The sequence below is a fragment of the Candoia aspera genome, chromosome 4 (genome assembly GCF_035149785.1).
Source record: "Candoia aspera isolate rCanAsp1 chromosome 4, rCanAsp1.hap2, whole genome shotgun sequence".
Classification (NCBI taxonomy): domain Eukaryota; kingdom Metazoa; phylum Chordata; class Lepidosauria; order Squamata; family Boidae; genus Candoia; species Candoia aspera.
Genome location: NC_086156.1, coordinates 68,818,007 through 68,832,839, shown reverse-complemented (window position 1 = coordinate 68,832,839; position 14,833 = coordinate 68,818,007). Strand labels below are relative to the sequence as shown.

General features: G+C 41.7%; 1 protein-coding gene across 5 annotated transcripts; it reads right to left on the bottom strand.

The window, feature by feature from the left end:
• Positions 1-535: 535 nt before the first annotated feature.
• On the bottom strand, positions 536-14,563 carry THNSL2 (threonine synthase like 2). Of its 5 annotated transcripts, none has more exons than XM_063300381.1 (9): positions 14,484-14,563; positions 12,157-12,396; positions 10,615-10,809; positions 8,688-8,840; positions 6,950-7,180; positions 6,151-6,299; positions 4,876-5,001; positions 2,560-2,711; positions 536-984 (listed from the first exon to the last, which is right to left on the bottom strand). In XM_063300381.1, exons 2-9 carry the CDS (start codon positions 12,377-12,379, stop codon positions 774-776), a joined length of 1,440 nt encoding a protein of 479 aa, XP_063156451.1. In that variant the 5' UTR covers positions 12,380-12,396; positions 14,484-14,563; the 3' UTR covers positions 536-773. The 5 variants fall into 5 exon arrangements, with proteins under 5 accessions (XP_063156451.1, XP_063156454.1, XP_063156452.1 ...); XM_063300384.1 differs by having other exon boundaries at positions 12,218-12,306; positions 14,484-14,545; XM_063300382.1 differs by having other exon boundaries at positions 12,157-12,306; positions 14,484-14,542.
• Positions 14,564-14,833: the final 270 nt, after the last annotated feature.

Sequence of the window (14,833 nt, the reverse complement as noted above, 5' to 3'; positions counted from 1 at the left end):
CTTGACTCCCAACAAATCTGGGCGGCTTACAATTACAAATTTTAAAAAATACAAAACGCAATGATCATGAACGGCCCCAGAAACAACATAAAACCAAAGAAAGTCCAATGGGACCCAGAGCTTGCCCACTCTGCCCGATCATTTTGGACAACAAAAACAACTGAAACAGGCAGTCCCTCAAATAACCAGGCCCTATGCCATGAAGGGCTTTATAGGGGATTTGGATTGTACCTGATAATTTTAAATTAGAAATATGTTTTATTTAATCTTGGGATTGGTACGCTATGCTGCTGATACCGGACTAACGTGGTAGTTGTCAAAGTTTCAACAATAATGTAAAGGAAAAGGCTGGGGACCTCACCAGGGTGTCTGATAAAAACAGAATTAATGCAAAATGTTATTGTGAATATTGGGCATATTCAGCTTCAAAGGGTATATTGCAAGAGTAAATGATATGCATATAAGCATTTGCAGGTCACCCACAAAATGCTCTCTTGGATGCCCAGATGGAGCAGGTGAAACTCTCCAAAGTCAGTGGAAGAGAGCAAAGTAAGACCTTTATGGTAAAGGACATCAACATTATTAGTATAAGCCTACCTCACAGCTCACTTTCCTTTTTTTCTTCTGCAGGATTAAAGAATATCATCACTGTTAGTAATTTTGCATGGGTTTATCTTAACAAAACTATTTTTCATTGATCAGCAAAAGCAGCAGCAACTCCACCACTATCACACAGTTTCCACACAGGCGTTACAATTATTCTTCACACAAGTTCAACTCTGGTTGTTGCATCTTTGCTTGGTAACTTCCTCTATCTGATGATGCAGTATTTTAACCCAGTCTTCCCCTCTCTTCAGAGTGCAAGACCTGGTCTCCATATCTTTCAGCTTGCTGATCTCAGCTGAGACTTCCAGAGAGAGGTCAGCTTTGCAAACCGCATCTTCAAACTTAACAGGAGAGGCAGGAGCTAAGCAGCATCTCAAACTGTAGTGAAGGTAAGAAAGACGTCAGACGCATCTATGTAGCAAGACTCCAAGGCTGCACTCCTCCACCTGCTTACCAGAGACTAATCAAAGTGGGACTTACTTCTGTTACTATAAAGGGTTTTCTGCTACTAAAAAAGTCATCGGGTCATTTCCAAGCGATGGACCAGAGACCTACAGAAGGACTCACACTTGCTTCAAAACAACCCATTCGCTCCAGCACGTTTCTGCGCCCCACTTGGATAAATGGAAAAAGCACTAGGATGGAGCTGTGTATGGTCGCTTTTTTTTACTTTGTCCAACCTTGCAAAACTTTCACTGTATGCACTGTGGTCACAACATAAATGGATTTACTATAAAAGCACCATTGCCAGTTACATTTTCCTTAACATTCCTTACTATGGAATTCACTCTTTTTCACAGCAGTTGGACACTTACCTGATGTTTGCATTAGGCTCCCAACTTCCTTTTCACTACTGATTCATATTTATTTACACTGAAGTGCAATTCTGTTGTCCTTTCATCCATGTTCCAAAAGATTTCTGGAGACCTTTAGAACTCATCAGATGTCATGTTCTCGTTCTAATGTCTGGTTAACATTGTAACGTTTCACATGTCTTTTTCTGTTCCGTGTTCCTTCACCCGGGGTTTTTCCATTCCTTCGCCCTCCATTGTTTTGAGGGCTTGGAATGCATGTTTGGGTTTGCGCTCCTGTTCAAGGTTACTTTCCCAGGCGCGTCTAACGGCTTCTAGCACCTGGGAGAGGGAGCGTCCTGACGGGCGACGGGGCGGGACCTGCTCACAAGCAAGGCTTTTAAGTTTGTATTTGGCGCGCTTTTGCTCATTCTCAGCTTTCTCTGTATTTGCATACTATTCCTTTAATAAATCAGTTATCTTTAAGCCCGAGCTTGTGAGACTGAGTATTTGGGATTAGGCAATCATTACATCAGAATCCTTTTGTTTTTATCCCCAAATAATCTGCTGTCATCAGAAATCTTCACCACTTCATTCTCAAATTTTATTCCAATTCCAATATATGAACTAATTAAAAGACTGGTCTCAGTGAAGGCCTTACTATTTATATTTCTCCATTAACTGTATATTTATTCTAGTGGTAGGACTATAACTCTCATAATTCCTTGCTAATGGCCATACTACTGGGACTGACAGAAGTTGAAGCCCAAAAACATCTAGATATCATCAGGTTGCCTAAACTCATTTATTCCTTTATCAAGTTATTAATCTATGACTGGATTCTGTCCTCTTATAAATGCTAGGTTTATTCAGAAACCTTTTTGAAAAGCTTTGTGAAAGTACACAGTTCCTCCTGGATAATCTCCGAGAAATCTAAATCATTAATGAAACATGGCTTACCTTTGGAAAAATAATGCTGATCATCTTCAACAAGTTTTTTTAAAAAAATACATTGCTTTCAATCAGGTGTCAAGCTAACTGGCCTTAAATTCTCTGAATCCATTTCATAACTTGGTAATTACATTAACCTCCCTATCTGAGAATAGAAAGTGGCCAATATTAGAGACAAAGTTTTTCATGCAGAGTGTAATATTCTCCTTACATATTTGGATGGCAACTGGCATGCTTGTAATGGTAGGAAACAGCAACAGCCGTATGGGGACACAAAAGGTAATGGTTGTCCTCCCAGCAGTGTTTCATGGTTTGAATAATTTCTTCATCTGAGATTTTGCAAGATCTCACACCTTCAAGGATCTGCAATCACATAAAGAAACTGAGATTTCACCCAGCCAGTGAAAAAGTATAACAATTAACCACTCATTTCAGTACCACTGCTTTTTAAATCTTATTGTTTGTCCAAGGAGTTCAAGGCAAAGTTCATAGGGGGTTTTTTATGCAATCACCTGACAATCCCTCTAAAGTAGAGTCACTAGGCAAATTCTACCAAATTCTGGGATTTGAACTCCACAATTCCAATCCAACTCAAGACTCCATCTGCCAAGTTGAAACATTTAACATTCATTCACTCTGGTTATCTACTGACCCCATTCTATTCTATTTTAAATTATTTTGAAGTGTTTCATTGTTGACACTAAGAAATTGCTCAGACACACATGTGCACCCTTACTGAAATTTCAGAAAGAGCAAAATCTGTTAATATGGATGAGTGGGACAAAAGTAACAACATATGCCAAGATCAACAGTGCTGGTGACATACTTTCAAACCTTAAACCTTTAAGCCTAGGGGATTGATTGGATTTGTTAAGACTGCCAAATTCCAAGAAGACTCTGGGTGACTTACGGTATGTCCAATACATATGTTAAAAACCACCACCAACTAAAAACCACATGACTGCCTGGACTAAAACAACACTCCCCAACATGCAAGAAAGATTTAACAGGAGCTCCACAGCCACCCTAATCCCAGGTCTGGGAACAAAGCCAGGTCTTAAAAGCCTTCTGGAACCCCAGGAGAATGGGAGCTCAGCATACTCTAGGGGGATGCTGTTCCAGAGGGCAAGGGCCAAGACAGAGAAGGCATTAGATGGCAGTGTTTAATTGAGGGGACCTGGAGCACACCCACTCTGCCTGAATGCACCAGACAAGTTGTCCCATGCATAACCAGGCCCTATGCCATGAAGTGTTTTATAGGTAAAGACTAGAACCTTGAACTGCACCTGAAAGCCAAATGATAACTGCAGCTCACGTAGCAGCGATGACACATGGACATAATGAGAAGTGCCCACTGCTGCTCATGCCACTGCATTTTGAACCAGCTATAGCTTCCCAATGGTCTGGAAGGGGAGCCCCATGTAGAACACACTGCAGTAGGCCAATCGTGAGGTGATTACGGTGTGAGTAACCATCTGAAGGGCCTCCCAGCTGAAGAAAGAGTGCAACTGGTACACAAGTTGGACCTGTGCAAAGGTCCTCCTGGCCACAGCTACCATTGTGCAGTAGCTGTAAGTCCAGGAGGACCCCCAAGTTGCACACTAGTCCCAAGTGGGGAAGTGCAACCTCATCCAAGATCAAAGGTAAAAGAGTCCCCAACCACAGGGCCTCAAACAGCTACAGCCACTCCGTCTTTTCAGGATCAAGCCAAAGTCTGTTCCTCCCCATCCAGGCCCAGACAGCTTCCAGACATTGGGTCAGTACCCTGACAACTTCATCTGCTTAGCCTGCAGTTGAGATGTACAATTGGGTATCATCAACATAGTGATGATACCAAACCCTGAACTGACAGATAACCTCACCCAGTGGTTTCCTGTAAATGTTAAACAGGAGGAGTGAGAGCATCAAACCCTGAGGGATCCCACAAGTGAGGGGCCTCAGATGCAATCTCTCTTGTCAAGTGACTGGAACCAACCACTGAGGAAGGAGGCAAGCCACCGTAACACAGTGCCCCCACTCCCAACCCCCACAGCAAATGCAGAAGAATACTGTGGTCAACAATATTGAAAGCAAGGGGCACAAGGATGGACGCACCACTCCCATCCTGGCTCCACTACAGTTCATCAAGAGCAACCAGTGCTGTCTCTGTACTATACCCTGCCCTGAAACCTGACTGGAATGGGTCCAGATAATCCATTTCCACCAAGACTCTGCAACTGCTGCCCAATCACCTTCTCAATATTTATTCATTTATTTATCAAATTTATAACTTTCCTCACAAGGTTGTAGCAATAAAGTAGGCCTAACATAAAACTAGTTTTCCTAATTTCTGAAGAACAAATTATACTGAACCTAATTTAAATCTGTAACTCATCAATTTTGATAACATGGATAAAGTTTTATTAGTTTAATTAAATCAACTTTGAGAAGAGTACACAGACTGGATCCTGACAGAGGAAGTGAAGTTCCACATGTAAATAAGGGCAGGAATCAATTTTTATGAATATGGAATCAAAACAAAACTAACCTTATTTTGCAACTCTGAAGGAAGTTTTACTTTCTTAGTAGTATAAAATTCTTCCATCAGACTTTTGACCAAATTACTGTCTGATCCAGAGAATAGCCAAAAAATCCTCTCCATATTGTAAGGTACCTTTGCACAGAAAAGATTGTGCATCAGCCATTTCTGCTACATCTTTTTTCAACTTGTGTTTCATATTCTTAAATGCATCCCAGGAATGAATTTTCCAGTCACAGTTCTTATTCCAAGTGTTGGATTCATGTGTTATCTGTGTAGAAATCTTATTATTTATGTATCATGCAAAATGAAATTTTAAATTTGACCCAAAAAAACGCAGAGGAAGGGTGAAGGAACTGGAGGCAGGGGACTAATTATTGTACTTTATTTAACAATTTGCAACCATTTATCAAGCACTAAGGAAGTTGTTTTCACCAAAGACTTTTAAAAGCATTCACTGAAATAATTGCCTGCTATAACGAAAGAAAACTGAGCCTTTCTTCAGCATCTTAAATCTTAAATCAATTTCTTTCTTGTAGCACACAGTCATTTACTTTTCAGTGTTTTTACAGACACAAGGGGAAATAACTAATTCCACCCAATAGCAGTGAGTAAGGGGGCATTTCTTGTCATGGGCTAGTGACAAAAGTATTTTTTATCTCACTCATTTGAAAAAAACTCCTAGAGGGGCTTCTATAAGAATACAAATTCTGACTTCATGGTAACTGGGACATTGTTTCCTTTATTTTCCCATCTGAGCCCCAAGGTCATCTGAGGCCTTGCTCTGGGTTCCTGCCCATACCGAAGTGTGGTAGGTAGAGGCAAGAAGAGAGCCTTCTCTGTGGTGGCCCCTCAGCTCTGGAATACCCTTCACGGTCAAGATACATATGGTACCTACCGTATTGTGTTTCGGGCATAGGTGAAGGCTTCTTTCCTAACTGTTTAACTCTGGGCTGCAATGTAATCGCTGAATTAATCTTAGTTCTGCTGTTTAATTTTTGCTTTCTACTGGCTGTTTTAACTGACTGTTTAACTGTTTGAGCTTTCTTAACATTTGTTTTATGCTGCTGTTCACAGTTTAAACCTTTTAGATACCATTTGTAAAAAATTGTTTTCTGATACTGGGAATAAATCGTGTCAGGAGACATGTCTGTTGAAAGATAGGAGAGAAAATCAATAGAGCAGAGTGACTTTAAGGGCACTTAGGGGGAACTGGCCCTGATAGTTCTTTCATTTTAAACAGAAGAAAACGCCAATCTCCAATTAAGCAGATGCTTACTGTACCTGAATATCCATTGCTGATGCCAGTGTTTTTTTCACATTCCTGGACACCGAAAAATCACCTTGCTGAATAGTTTTGTGTACAATATCATTTTCATTTACCACAGCCACCAGTTCAATAGGCAATCCCATCTTCTGCGCAATACACCCAGCTGGACAAAAAACTGCAATTTCAGTATTTTTGCGCAACAGAGATGAATCAATACATCTTTACTACAGATCTGTATTCCAAGTGAGAAACTTAAAAGCCATCTGCTTTCATGAATTCTAAGGCAAAATCCATAGGTCATGAAGATCCTCCTTCTCACTAAGGCAGAGCTTCTCAGCCACAGTTCTGTGAGAGGTCACTAGGGGTTCCCTGGGAGATCACAATTTGTTTAAAAAAATATTTCAAATTCAGGCAACTTCACATTAAAGAGGTAAGTTTCATTCTTGATTTTTTAGTTTAAGAACACTGTTAATGCATATATACAGGCCTACACATGAAACAAATATTGTAATTTTGTAACTTCTGGCCTATATTTGAGCCTGAATGTGCAAGGGTTCCCCGAGGCCTGAAAAATATTTCAGGGGTTCCTCCAGGGTCAAAAAGGTTGAGAAAGGCTGATCTACATTAACAAAACCAGTCAACTCCAGCTAGCACAGCCAATTGTAAGAGGTAATGGGAGTTTAAATCCAACACATTTGAGAACACTTGTTTTAGGCAAACTCATTGAAAGCCAACAAATATACTGATAAATTTATTTATTTTATTTTGTTTTATTTATTTTATTACCGCCCATCTCTCCCAAATTTCACTGACCTGTGAGATTTCCTGCTCCCCCAGTTGGAACAACAATTTCCACAGTTGGCAGTGGAACAGCCTCCATAGTTGGTGCACATTGGAAATAAGCATAGAAATAATGAGCAATCTGCACCAGAATCCTAGACCAATTAATTGAATTCAAACTTATTAGATTGTGTTTTCTTGAAAAATCCTCATCTGCAAACAATTCTTTGATGGGTTCATCAATTTCATCACTATTTCCTTCAGCTGGAGAGCAAGGAAAAAGCAAGAAAAGGAAGAGCAGATGTCATGTGCCAATTCTTCCCATCTAGATGTATACTTCACATATCACCCCACTGCCTCCCCAGGGGTGAAGGAAGCTGTGAAAAGATCAGCCTTGATTTGTCACTCCCCACCTCCTTCTCCAAGTGGATCTGCCCGATTTGCCAATGTGAAATTACTCTCCTAAGTACAGGTGACCTTCATGGTAGCCAGTCTGATTTAATCTGTGCCCTGCCCATTATGAAAGAGTAACTGAGATGCCCAAAACCAATGGTCACACTATACATCTATATGACGATAAGCCTCGAGCAAAACCCAACCCTCCTTTTCTGCCCAGCACCATGATATCACAAACCAAAGGAACCTTCCCTCTGCTGTGCCTACTTCCATGAGCAGTGGAAGGAGGGGCCAAGTGTGAGTGGGAGCAGAGATTTTTCAGGAAAAGGGAATACAAGGAACGTATACTAAAGTAGAAGCCTGTCATCCAAATAATTGTAAAATGCTGCCCTTACATTCAGGGTCTCTTGGACCTATCTCCTGAGTTTGTTAGATAACAATGCTGCAGTGACAACCACCGCTAGGACTTGCACAATTCCTGTTGCTTCTAGACTCAACAAATGGCCAGCAACCCAATGTCTACTTGGCTTCCCTGGCCCACTGTATTCAGCCCTATACTTTTCTATGGTGTTTCCATTTCTTTCTTCCAATAATACATTGTTTGTTTGTCGAACACTCATATTCCTTAGCCTTTTCCCTCTCCAGTTACCTATTGCCCTACCTGTTGTTTCTTCAGGTGCTAGTTTTAGAGTCCATTACGTATCTGTTCCTCTTTTTTTTTTACCTTTCTCTTGGAAGGACCTTTTAATCTGTCTTCCTTGTATTCTTGTTTTCCTCGTCCAAAGCACATCAACACTTCTGAAATGTTCTAAGGATTTTTCAGAGTCCCACCTTTATCCCTTCCATAGCTTTTTTCCTCTATCTGTTTGGCCTATGCTTCCCTTACGTTCCTCTTTAAGTTACCTGTATCCTTCTTCAGCAATTATACCCAGGTGCTAAGGTTTTATTTCTGACTAAAGTAATACTTTCACTGATCTTCTAGGGCTATGAACATGCAGACACCTCTGGAAAGCATTCATTCATATGAGATGCAAAGATTTCTAATTTACACCCTCACTTTGCAAAAATATGATTTAATCTGGGAAAGAGATGTTCCTTCAGATCAGAAATACAGATGATCTAACTCTCTCTCCAACTCCCCTCCCTAATTAGATTTCATACTGTGCAAAGTGAGATTTAGAAATTGAGATCATTAAAAGTATTTCTCAATCTGGCTGTAGGCCAGAAAACTCTGCTGACAAAGTTCAAAATGCAAGAGAAGGCTCTATTTTGTAGTTTGCCTGACATTGCAGAAGAGGTTAAAGGCAAAGTGTCCAGCAGTTTACACTGACACAAATCAGGCATTCTAAAATAGAACAGCTATCAAATTACTCACTAAGAAACACATGGACGTTGTTCTCAATCACTGTTGTCATCTGTCGTTCTTGCACTTGGCTGCAAAAGCCATGCGGTAGCAGAACAAATATATCTACATTCTTTTCACCCCGGACACTTTCAATTGCTGAGCTGCCAGTATCTCCTGAAGTCCCTGTTCCAAAATAGTTGAAGACAATTTATATACTTTGAAACCCTGAAAGAGCAGAACTACTGTAAAGCAGTAATCTTTAGGTCAGTAGAAATCAAAACTTAAATTCCACCAAAGATCCACTTTAAATCTCCATGGATACATTTTTAGATCTGTGGACAAAACTGTTTTGAGACTCTAAGACTGTGAAGTTCAAATAATAATAAAAAAGCAATACAGCGGAACGATGAACAAGGGTGAGACTGGCCCCATCACTCCTGGCCTTCCAGAGGAGTCTGAAGACCTGGCTCTGTCGCCTCACTTGGAGCAGAGAGCGGAACAGTTCTACATGGGGATGGCTGCTATCTTAGATCACTCCTTCCACATACGGCCTGTGTCAGATTCTTTTGCCACTTGGACATTTTTACTTTTATTTTATAATTATTTATTAAGAGTAATTTTATATTTATATATTGTTGTTTTAATCTCTCTCTCTCTCTCTCTCTCCACACAGACATAAAATGGGACTTCTATAGGAGGCTAGGAGCTATCTAGCCCAGCATTTTCTTTCTACATCCTGTCTCAAAGATACAACATCCACAAATGGGGAAACAATGAATTCTAATAGACAGCCAGGATTGAGGTTCCAAAAACAGCAAAATCAATCTAGAATGTGAAAGCAGAGGGGAGGGTAGTTCAATAGCCACTACTACAGTAGACAGTAGTTAGAGAACAAGTTCAACAACAAGCAGAGTATGGTCACACCTAGGCCAGTAACCAAGGAAACCTGGAACATTCAGTGGGTTTGCAATCCTGCTTGATATCCCAGTTCCTGTCTGTTCTCTGCTTAAGATTTTTATGCTTTGGCTTCCATTCTGACAGCTGCAGCATCCTAGGGCTCATCCTGTAGAAGGATCACTTGGGAGCAATAGATGATTTCCTAGAGATCTTACTTCTAAGATTCTGCCACCTGAAGCAATATATCCTTCCTTTCTGCCTCTGGATTCAGCACTCAGAGTTGCCTGTGTTCACAAGAGCTCAATGGAAAGGTTCATGAATCCCAACTGGAATCATCCATGATGGTTGGAGATGGTCCTGGTGCTGCCTTTACAATCAATTTGAAAGCTGGTATTTCTAGGAAAGCAAGCCTCATGTGGCGCAGAGTGGTAGGCGGCAGTATTGCAACCGAAACTCTCCCCACGACCCGTTCAATCCCAGATGAAGCTGGATTCTCGGGTAGCCGGCTCAGGTCGACTCAGCCTCCCATCCTTCTGAGGTTGGTAAAATGAGCGCCCAGGTTGCTGGGGAAGGTGACGACTGGGGGAGGCCATGGCAAACCACCCCGCTATAGTCTGCCAAGAAAACATCGCGAAAGCAGCGTCCCCCCAAAGGGTCAGACATGACTCGGTGCTTGCACAGGGAACCGTTCACCATTTCTAGGAAAAAGTATAAGCCCAATCTTCAGCTGAGGACTCTCCTGAAGAAAGGGACATTCCCAAATGCTTCTAGGAAGCTCACATGTGATAAAGGCATGAGTGCAATAGCCTGAGATTCCTATGGTCTTCTAGTGGCCAGTGTTCTGTGGCAAGCATATTTCCTCATATATACCAACAGGATCCATTTGGTATTATCTTTCTAATCCTCCGTATCAGTGGCCATCATTACATTCTGAACCAGCAAATTCTCAGCCAGCAAATTCATCATTACATTCTGAGCCAGCAAATACATCCTGAACAAAAATACCGCACTATTAAAAATAAGCCCAAATCTGTCAAGATGGTTCTGGTTGCAAACTTACCCACTAGAATCGTGACATGTTTCTTCTTTTTCTTTAGAAAGTATTGTAAGAATTGCCCCATGCAGGACAATGACAAATCCTTAAATGCATATGTTGCCCCATGCCAAAGCTCCAAGATATTCAAGCCATTTTTTAGTCTTGATAAGTGAACAACATCTTTGTGTCTGAACCTGATAAATGCTCTATCAATAAGGCCTAGAGAGAGAGAAAAACCTCATTAGCCAGGGAACATGTAAAAGATAATGTACGATGTCCTCAACCTATGGAAACCACATTTTAGGGGGTTTTATGCATAGTATCTCTCTAAGGGCTCTTTTGCACATCAGCATTAAGCTTCTCGTGACCAATCCTAAAATCAGCTGGAAATGAAACTGGCTTAAGAAATTGCTATCCAGATTTCAATCTGTTCTTCAACTTTGTCAATGACACTGGCCAGATCTTCTGCTCAGATGGCAGTTGTGACAGGTGGATTTCTCTGTTTCTTTGCTCCTCCCACCTGTGCTGGGGAAGCAAGCACTAACTGCTTTCCCTTCCATGGATATGTAGTTTTCACTGACTATATGAGCTACCCACACTGACTCCCCCTCATCCCTGACACCTTCCCATCTGATGAGTTCACCATTGACTGGTGGAAAATACACAGATTATTACCATTCTTCCTATCACATGGGCTAGAAGGAAAACCTGGCAGAACTCTGGCCAAGTTCTTTTGGTTAAAATAACCCAACAGGCTAGCATATAGTTGGTGGGAAATGAAAAAATATTAAAGCAACTGAAGAAAAACCTGAAAAACCAATTCTGAAACACTTTTCAAAGGTACAACAGTGCTGAACGAATGGTGGTTACCACCAGTCCTTGGAATTCTGGCCGTCCCAGCACCCCTGCAGTCACGTGGTCATGATCTGGGAGCTTGGTAACTGGTTTGCACTTACAGCCAGTTGCAGTGCCCTGTGATCACATGATCACCATTTACAACCTTCCCTGTTGCCTTCCCCAGAAAGTCAATGGGGAAGCCAGCAGGGAAGGTCACAGGTCACTGGGGTAAGTGTCCCCCACCCACGCACCCTCCCCCAGCCCCTCTGCACTCATGCCACACTGGCCCCTTGCACGCCCCTGTGCACCCTCCCCAACCTGCACCCTGCACATCCCAATCCACACTGCACCTCTTGCACACACCCTTGTGCACCCCCTCGCACCCTCCCTGACCCTCCCCCACACCCCTCCAGACCCCGTAGCTCCCTCCCCCACCCAGCAGCAGCCACTTACCTGCCTGCTGGCCTGGGACTTGCAACTTCCTGCCAGCTTCCCCACTGACTTTGGTTGTAGGAAGCCAGCAGGCAATTGCCTCACCTAATGATTGTGGCATTCAGTTAACGATGGCAACCAGACTGCAGGGATTGCCATCATTAAGTGATGCAGTCACACTTTACGACTGCATTGTTTAGCGACAGAAATTCCGGTCCCAATTGCCATCGTTAAGTTGAGGACTACCATAATAATGCTTAAGCTGTCTCATTTTATATCTCTCTGGTTTTAATTTACCATTCAGCTCTGCCTTTGGAATGAGTTCAGGTGAGATGAAAACCGAACACAGTTCCTTTACCAGCTCCAAGTAAGAAAAGGTGCTCCATGTCCGAAGTCTGGCACTGTCCAGGACTGGGATTTTTTCAGGCATGAAAAGGCCCCCATCTGCTGCATACCCAGAGAAGAGAGCATGTTCAAAATCGAAACTTCCTGCTCCTCCGCGGCTACTGATATACTTCATATTTATCTTCCCAGTCCCTACAACACACATAATATTCCCAATAAATTAGCTTCAGGCTGGAGGAGAAACAAAAAACATTTTGTAACAGGAAACTTTGCCTTGCAATGGCAAGACTCTCTAGCAACTTGAGAGAAAAAGTATTTGGGAATCCTGAATTAAAATCAAAATTACCTGGTACAATCTAGTCCTCTTTACCAAAGTGGAAAGACTTGATTGGAACTCAGGGAAAGAATTTCCATTATGTTGAATGAAAATTCTCAGTGGCAATATTCTCGGTTAGGGGCTGCCACCTGCTGTGACAAAACTGCACAACTGGCTCCATAAAGACCATAAAAAGAATACTGTGTTAATTTAGGGCAAGTTAAAGAGGCACATGCAGGCTTTTCCCTTCTTCAGAATGCTTCATGGGAAGGAAGGGAAACAAAGTAAAGTGGTCATTGTGGTACCAGATGTCTGCTTTTCAAGCAATAAATCTGCATTTAGGTTACTTTGGTTTTGACAGCTACATTCTTCTAAATTGGTAATAGGCCTGCTAATGAGGAAGTTTTTTTAAAAAAACCCTGCCAGTGTAGAATACCTAACTACTCTCTGCAACATTATCTACTTCCTTTTTGCGATAGTACTTAAGGTAATCTACTTCAAATGAACAATTACAATGTAAGATATGACATAAATTGGAATTGTAATGAAGACAATTAGCCCTTTCAAGTCCCAGCTCTTCCACACGGTTAAGTAGGGGCAAGTAGGAGAGTCACCAGGCCTGAAGTCCATTTGGCCTCTCCCAATACAGTACGGGTACCTAGAGAAGCCAGATACTGTAGCCCTTAGTCCCAGGAGAACTGGTGCCGTGAAATCACAAACTCCCTTCTCTGTCACATAGCCAGATCCTCCAACAGAGTCTTGAACAGGCTAAGAACAATTCTGCATCAATCCCAGTTCTGTATCTCACAGACACAAGAAATCTGCAAAGTTCTGGAATACAAATATGCAGAATAATGTTCTGCTATTTAAATAATATCACTATTTTGCAATTTGTTCTGCAATACACGTTAGAATAATCTAAACTACAGCATAACTGTAGCAACATAAAGCAATAAAAATATTCTGCAGTTTATGTACTGCATAATAAACTGTATAAATACACACGAAGGACAATTATCATCATTCACTTATGCAATTTGCAAATGTTAACAATTTATCCAATTTTTAAATTATATTTTATGGAATTCGTTCTGCCTCTGCTAATCATGTAGAGGGAAATGAAATATCAAAGACATTCAGCACCAGGTGCAGAAGCAAGCTGATCTTTTGGCTACTGGAAAAAATACTTCAGAAACTAAATTTCAGGTACTTCTCTTCAATCGCAAGACACAAACTGACAAACTATTCATACTTTAAAAAAAAAACAAAGATGCTGATTCCTGTAGCTTTTCTGCACAGCAGCAACTGACAAAGGGCCCTGGCCGGACATCACTGGGGCTAACATAGGCCACCTTACCCATAAAATTTACATTTGGGATCATAAGTCCAGAGCCATTTAAGATCAGTTGAAATTATAGACATTGCAGTTTTAAACCACAACTATGCCAAATATTTATGTCATCTTTAAAAAAACATTAATTTTAGGTTAAAATTTCCCAGACTTCTTTGCTAAAATGCACACCCATCTAGTTTAACTTATTAAATGATAATAATAGTAACAACAGAAAATAAAGAAGAAACGCAGGGAACATAAAATCCCTACTCCAGGAGTGGTCTGCTGTTTATTAATTTATATGCCAGTTATAGTGTTTTCTTGGTTTTTATTTTTATTTTTGCTTCAAGTTTTTGTTTAAAGTGCAATATGAAATACATGCCAGACTTGAAAGCCTGCTTGTAATGCATCTGTATTCTTTTCTGAACTTCTAACCATCAATAGTACTTATTCGTTCGCAGAGGAAGTCCATGCCTTTAATCTGAAAGCCGCCTCATTTATCAGTCGAGGGGAAAATCCTCTGCAGCCGCTCAGGAGCACTCTCACCGGATTCTCCAGGCCAAATATGAAAATTGAGCCTTGGTGGGGCACTAATTAGACCCCACCCAGGCAACTGTAATGAACACATACATTTCCTTTTGTTTTTAAAATGCGTCCCTTCAAATCAAGCCTCGCAGCAGCCTTAAACCAGGTGCTAGCATCGCACCTCAACCGCCCGACACCGATGCGCCCGCCGCCCGCCGCCCGCCGCCCGCCTTCTACCCTTTCCGCCGCGGACGGGGAAACAGCGAGCCTCCCGCGAAGGCGTCTCTCGAACTTCCTCTCCCAGCCGGGAAGAGAAGCAGACTTCCTTCCTGCCTAGAGAGTCGCTTGAAGATTTAAGGCTTCCTCATTGGCCAGCGGGAAATGGCATTCAGGGAAACCTTAGAGGCGGGGGAACTTGGTACCTACATTTCGAGTTCTAAATCGAAACGGCTCAT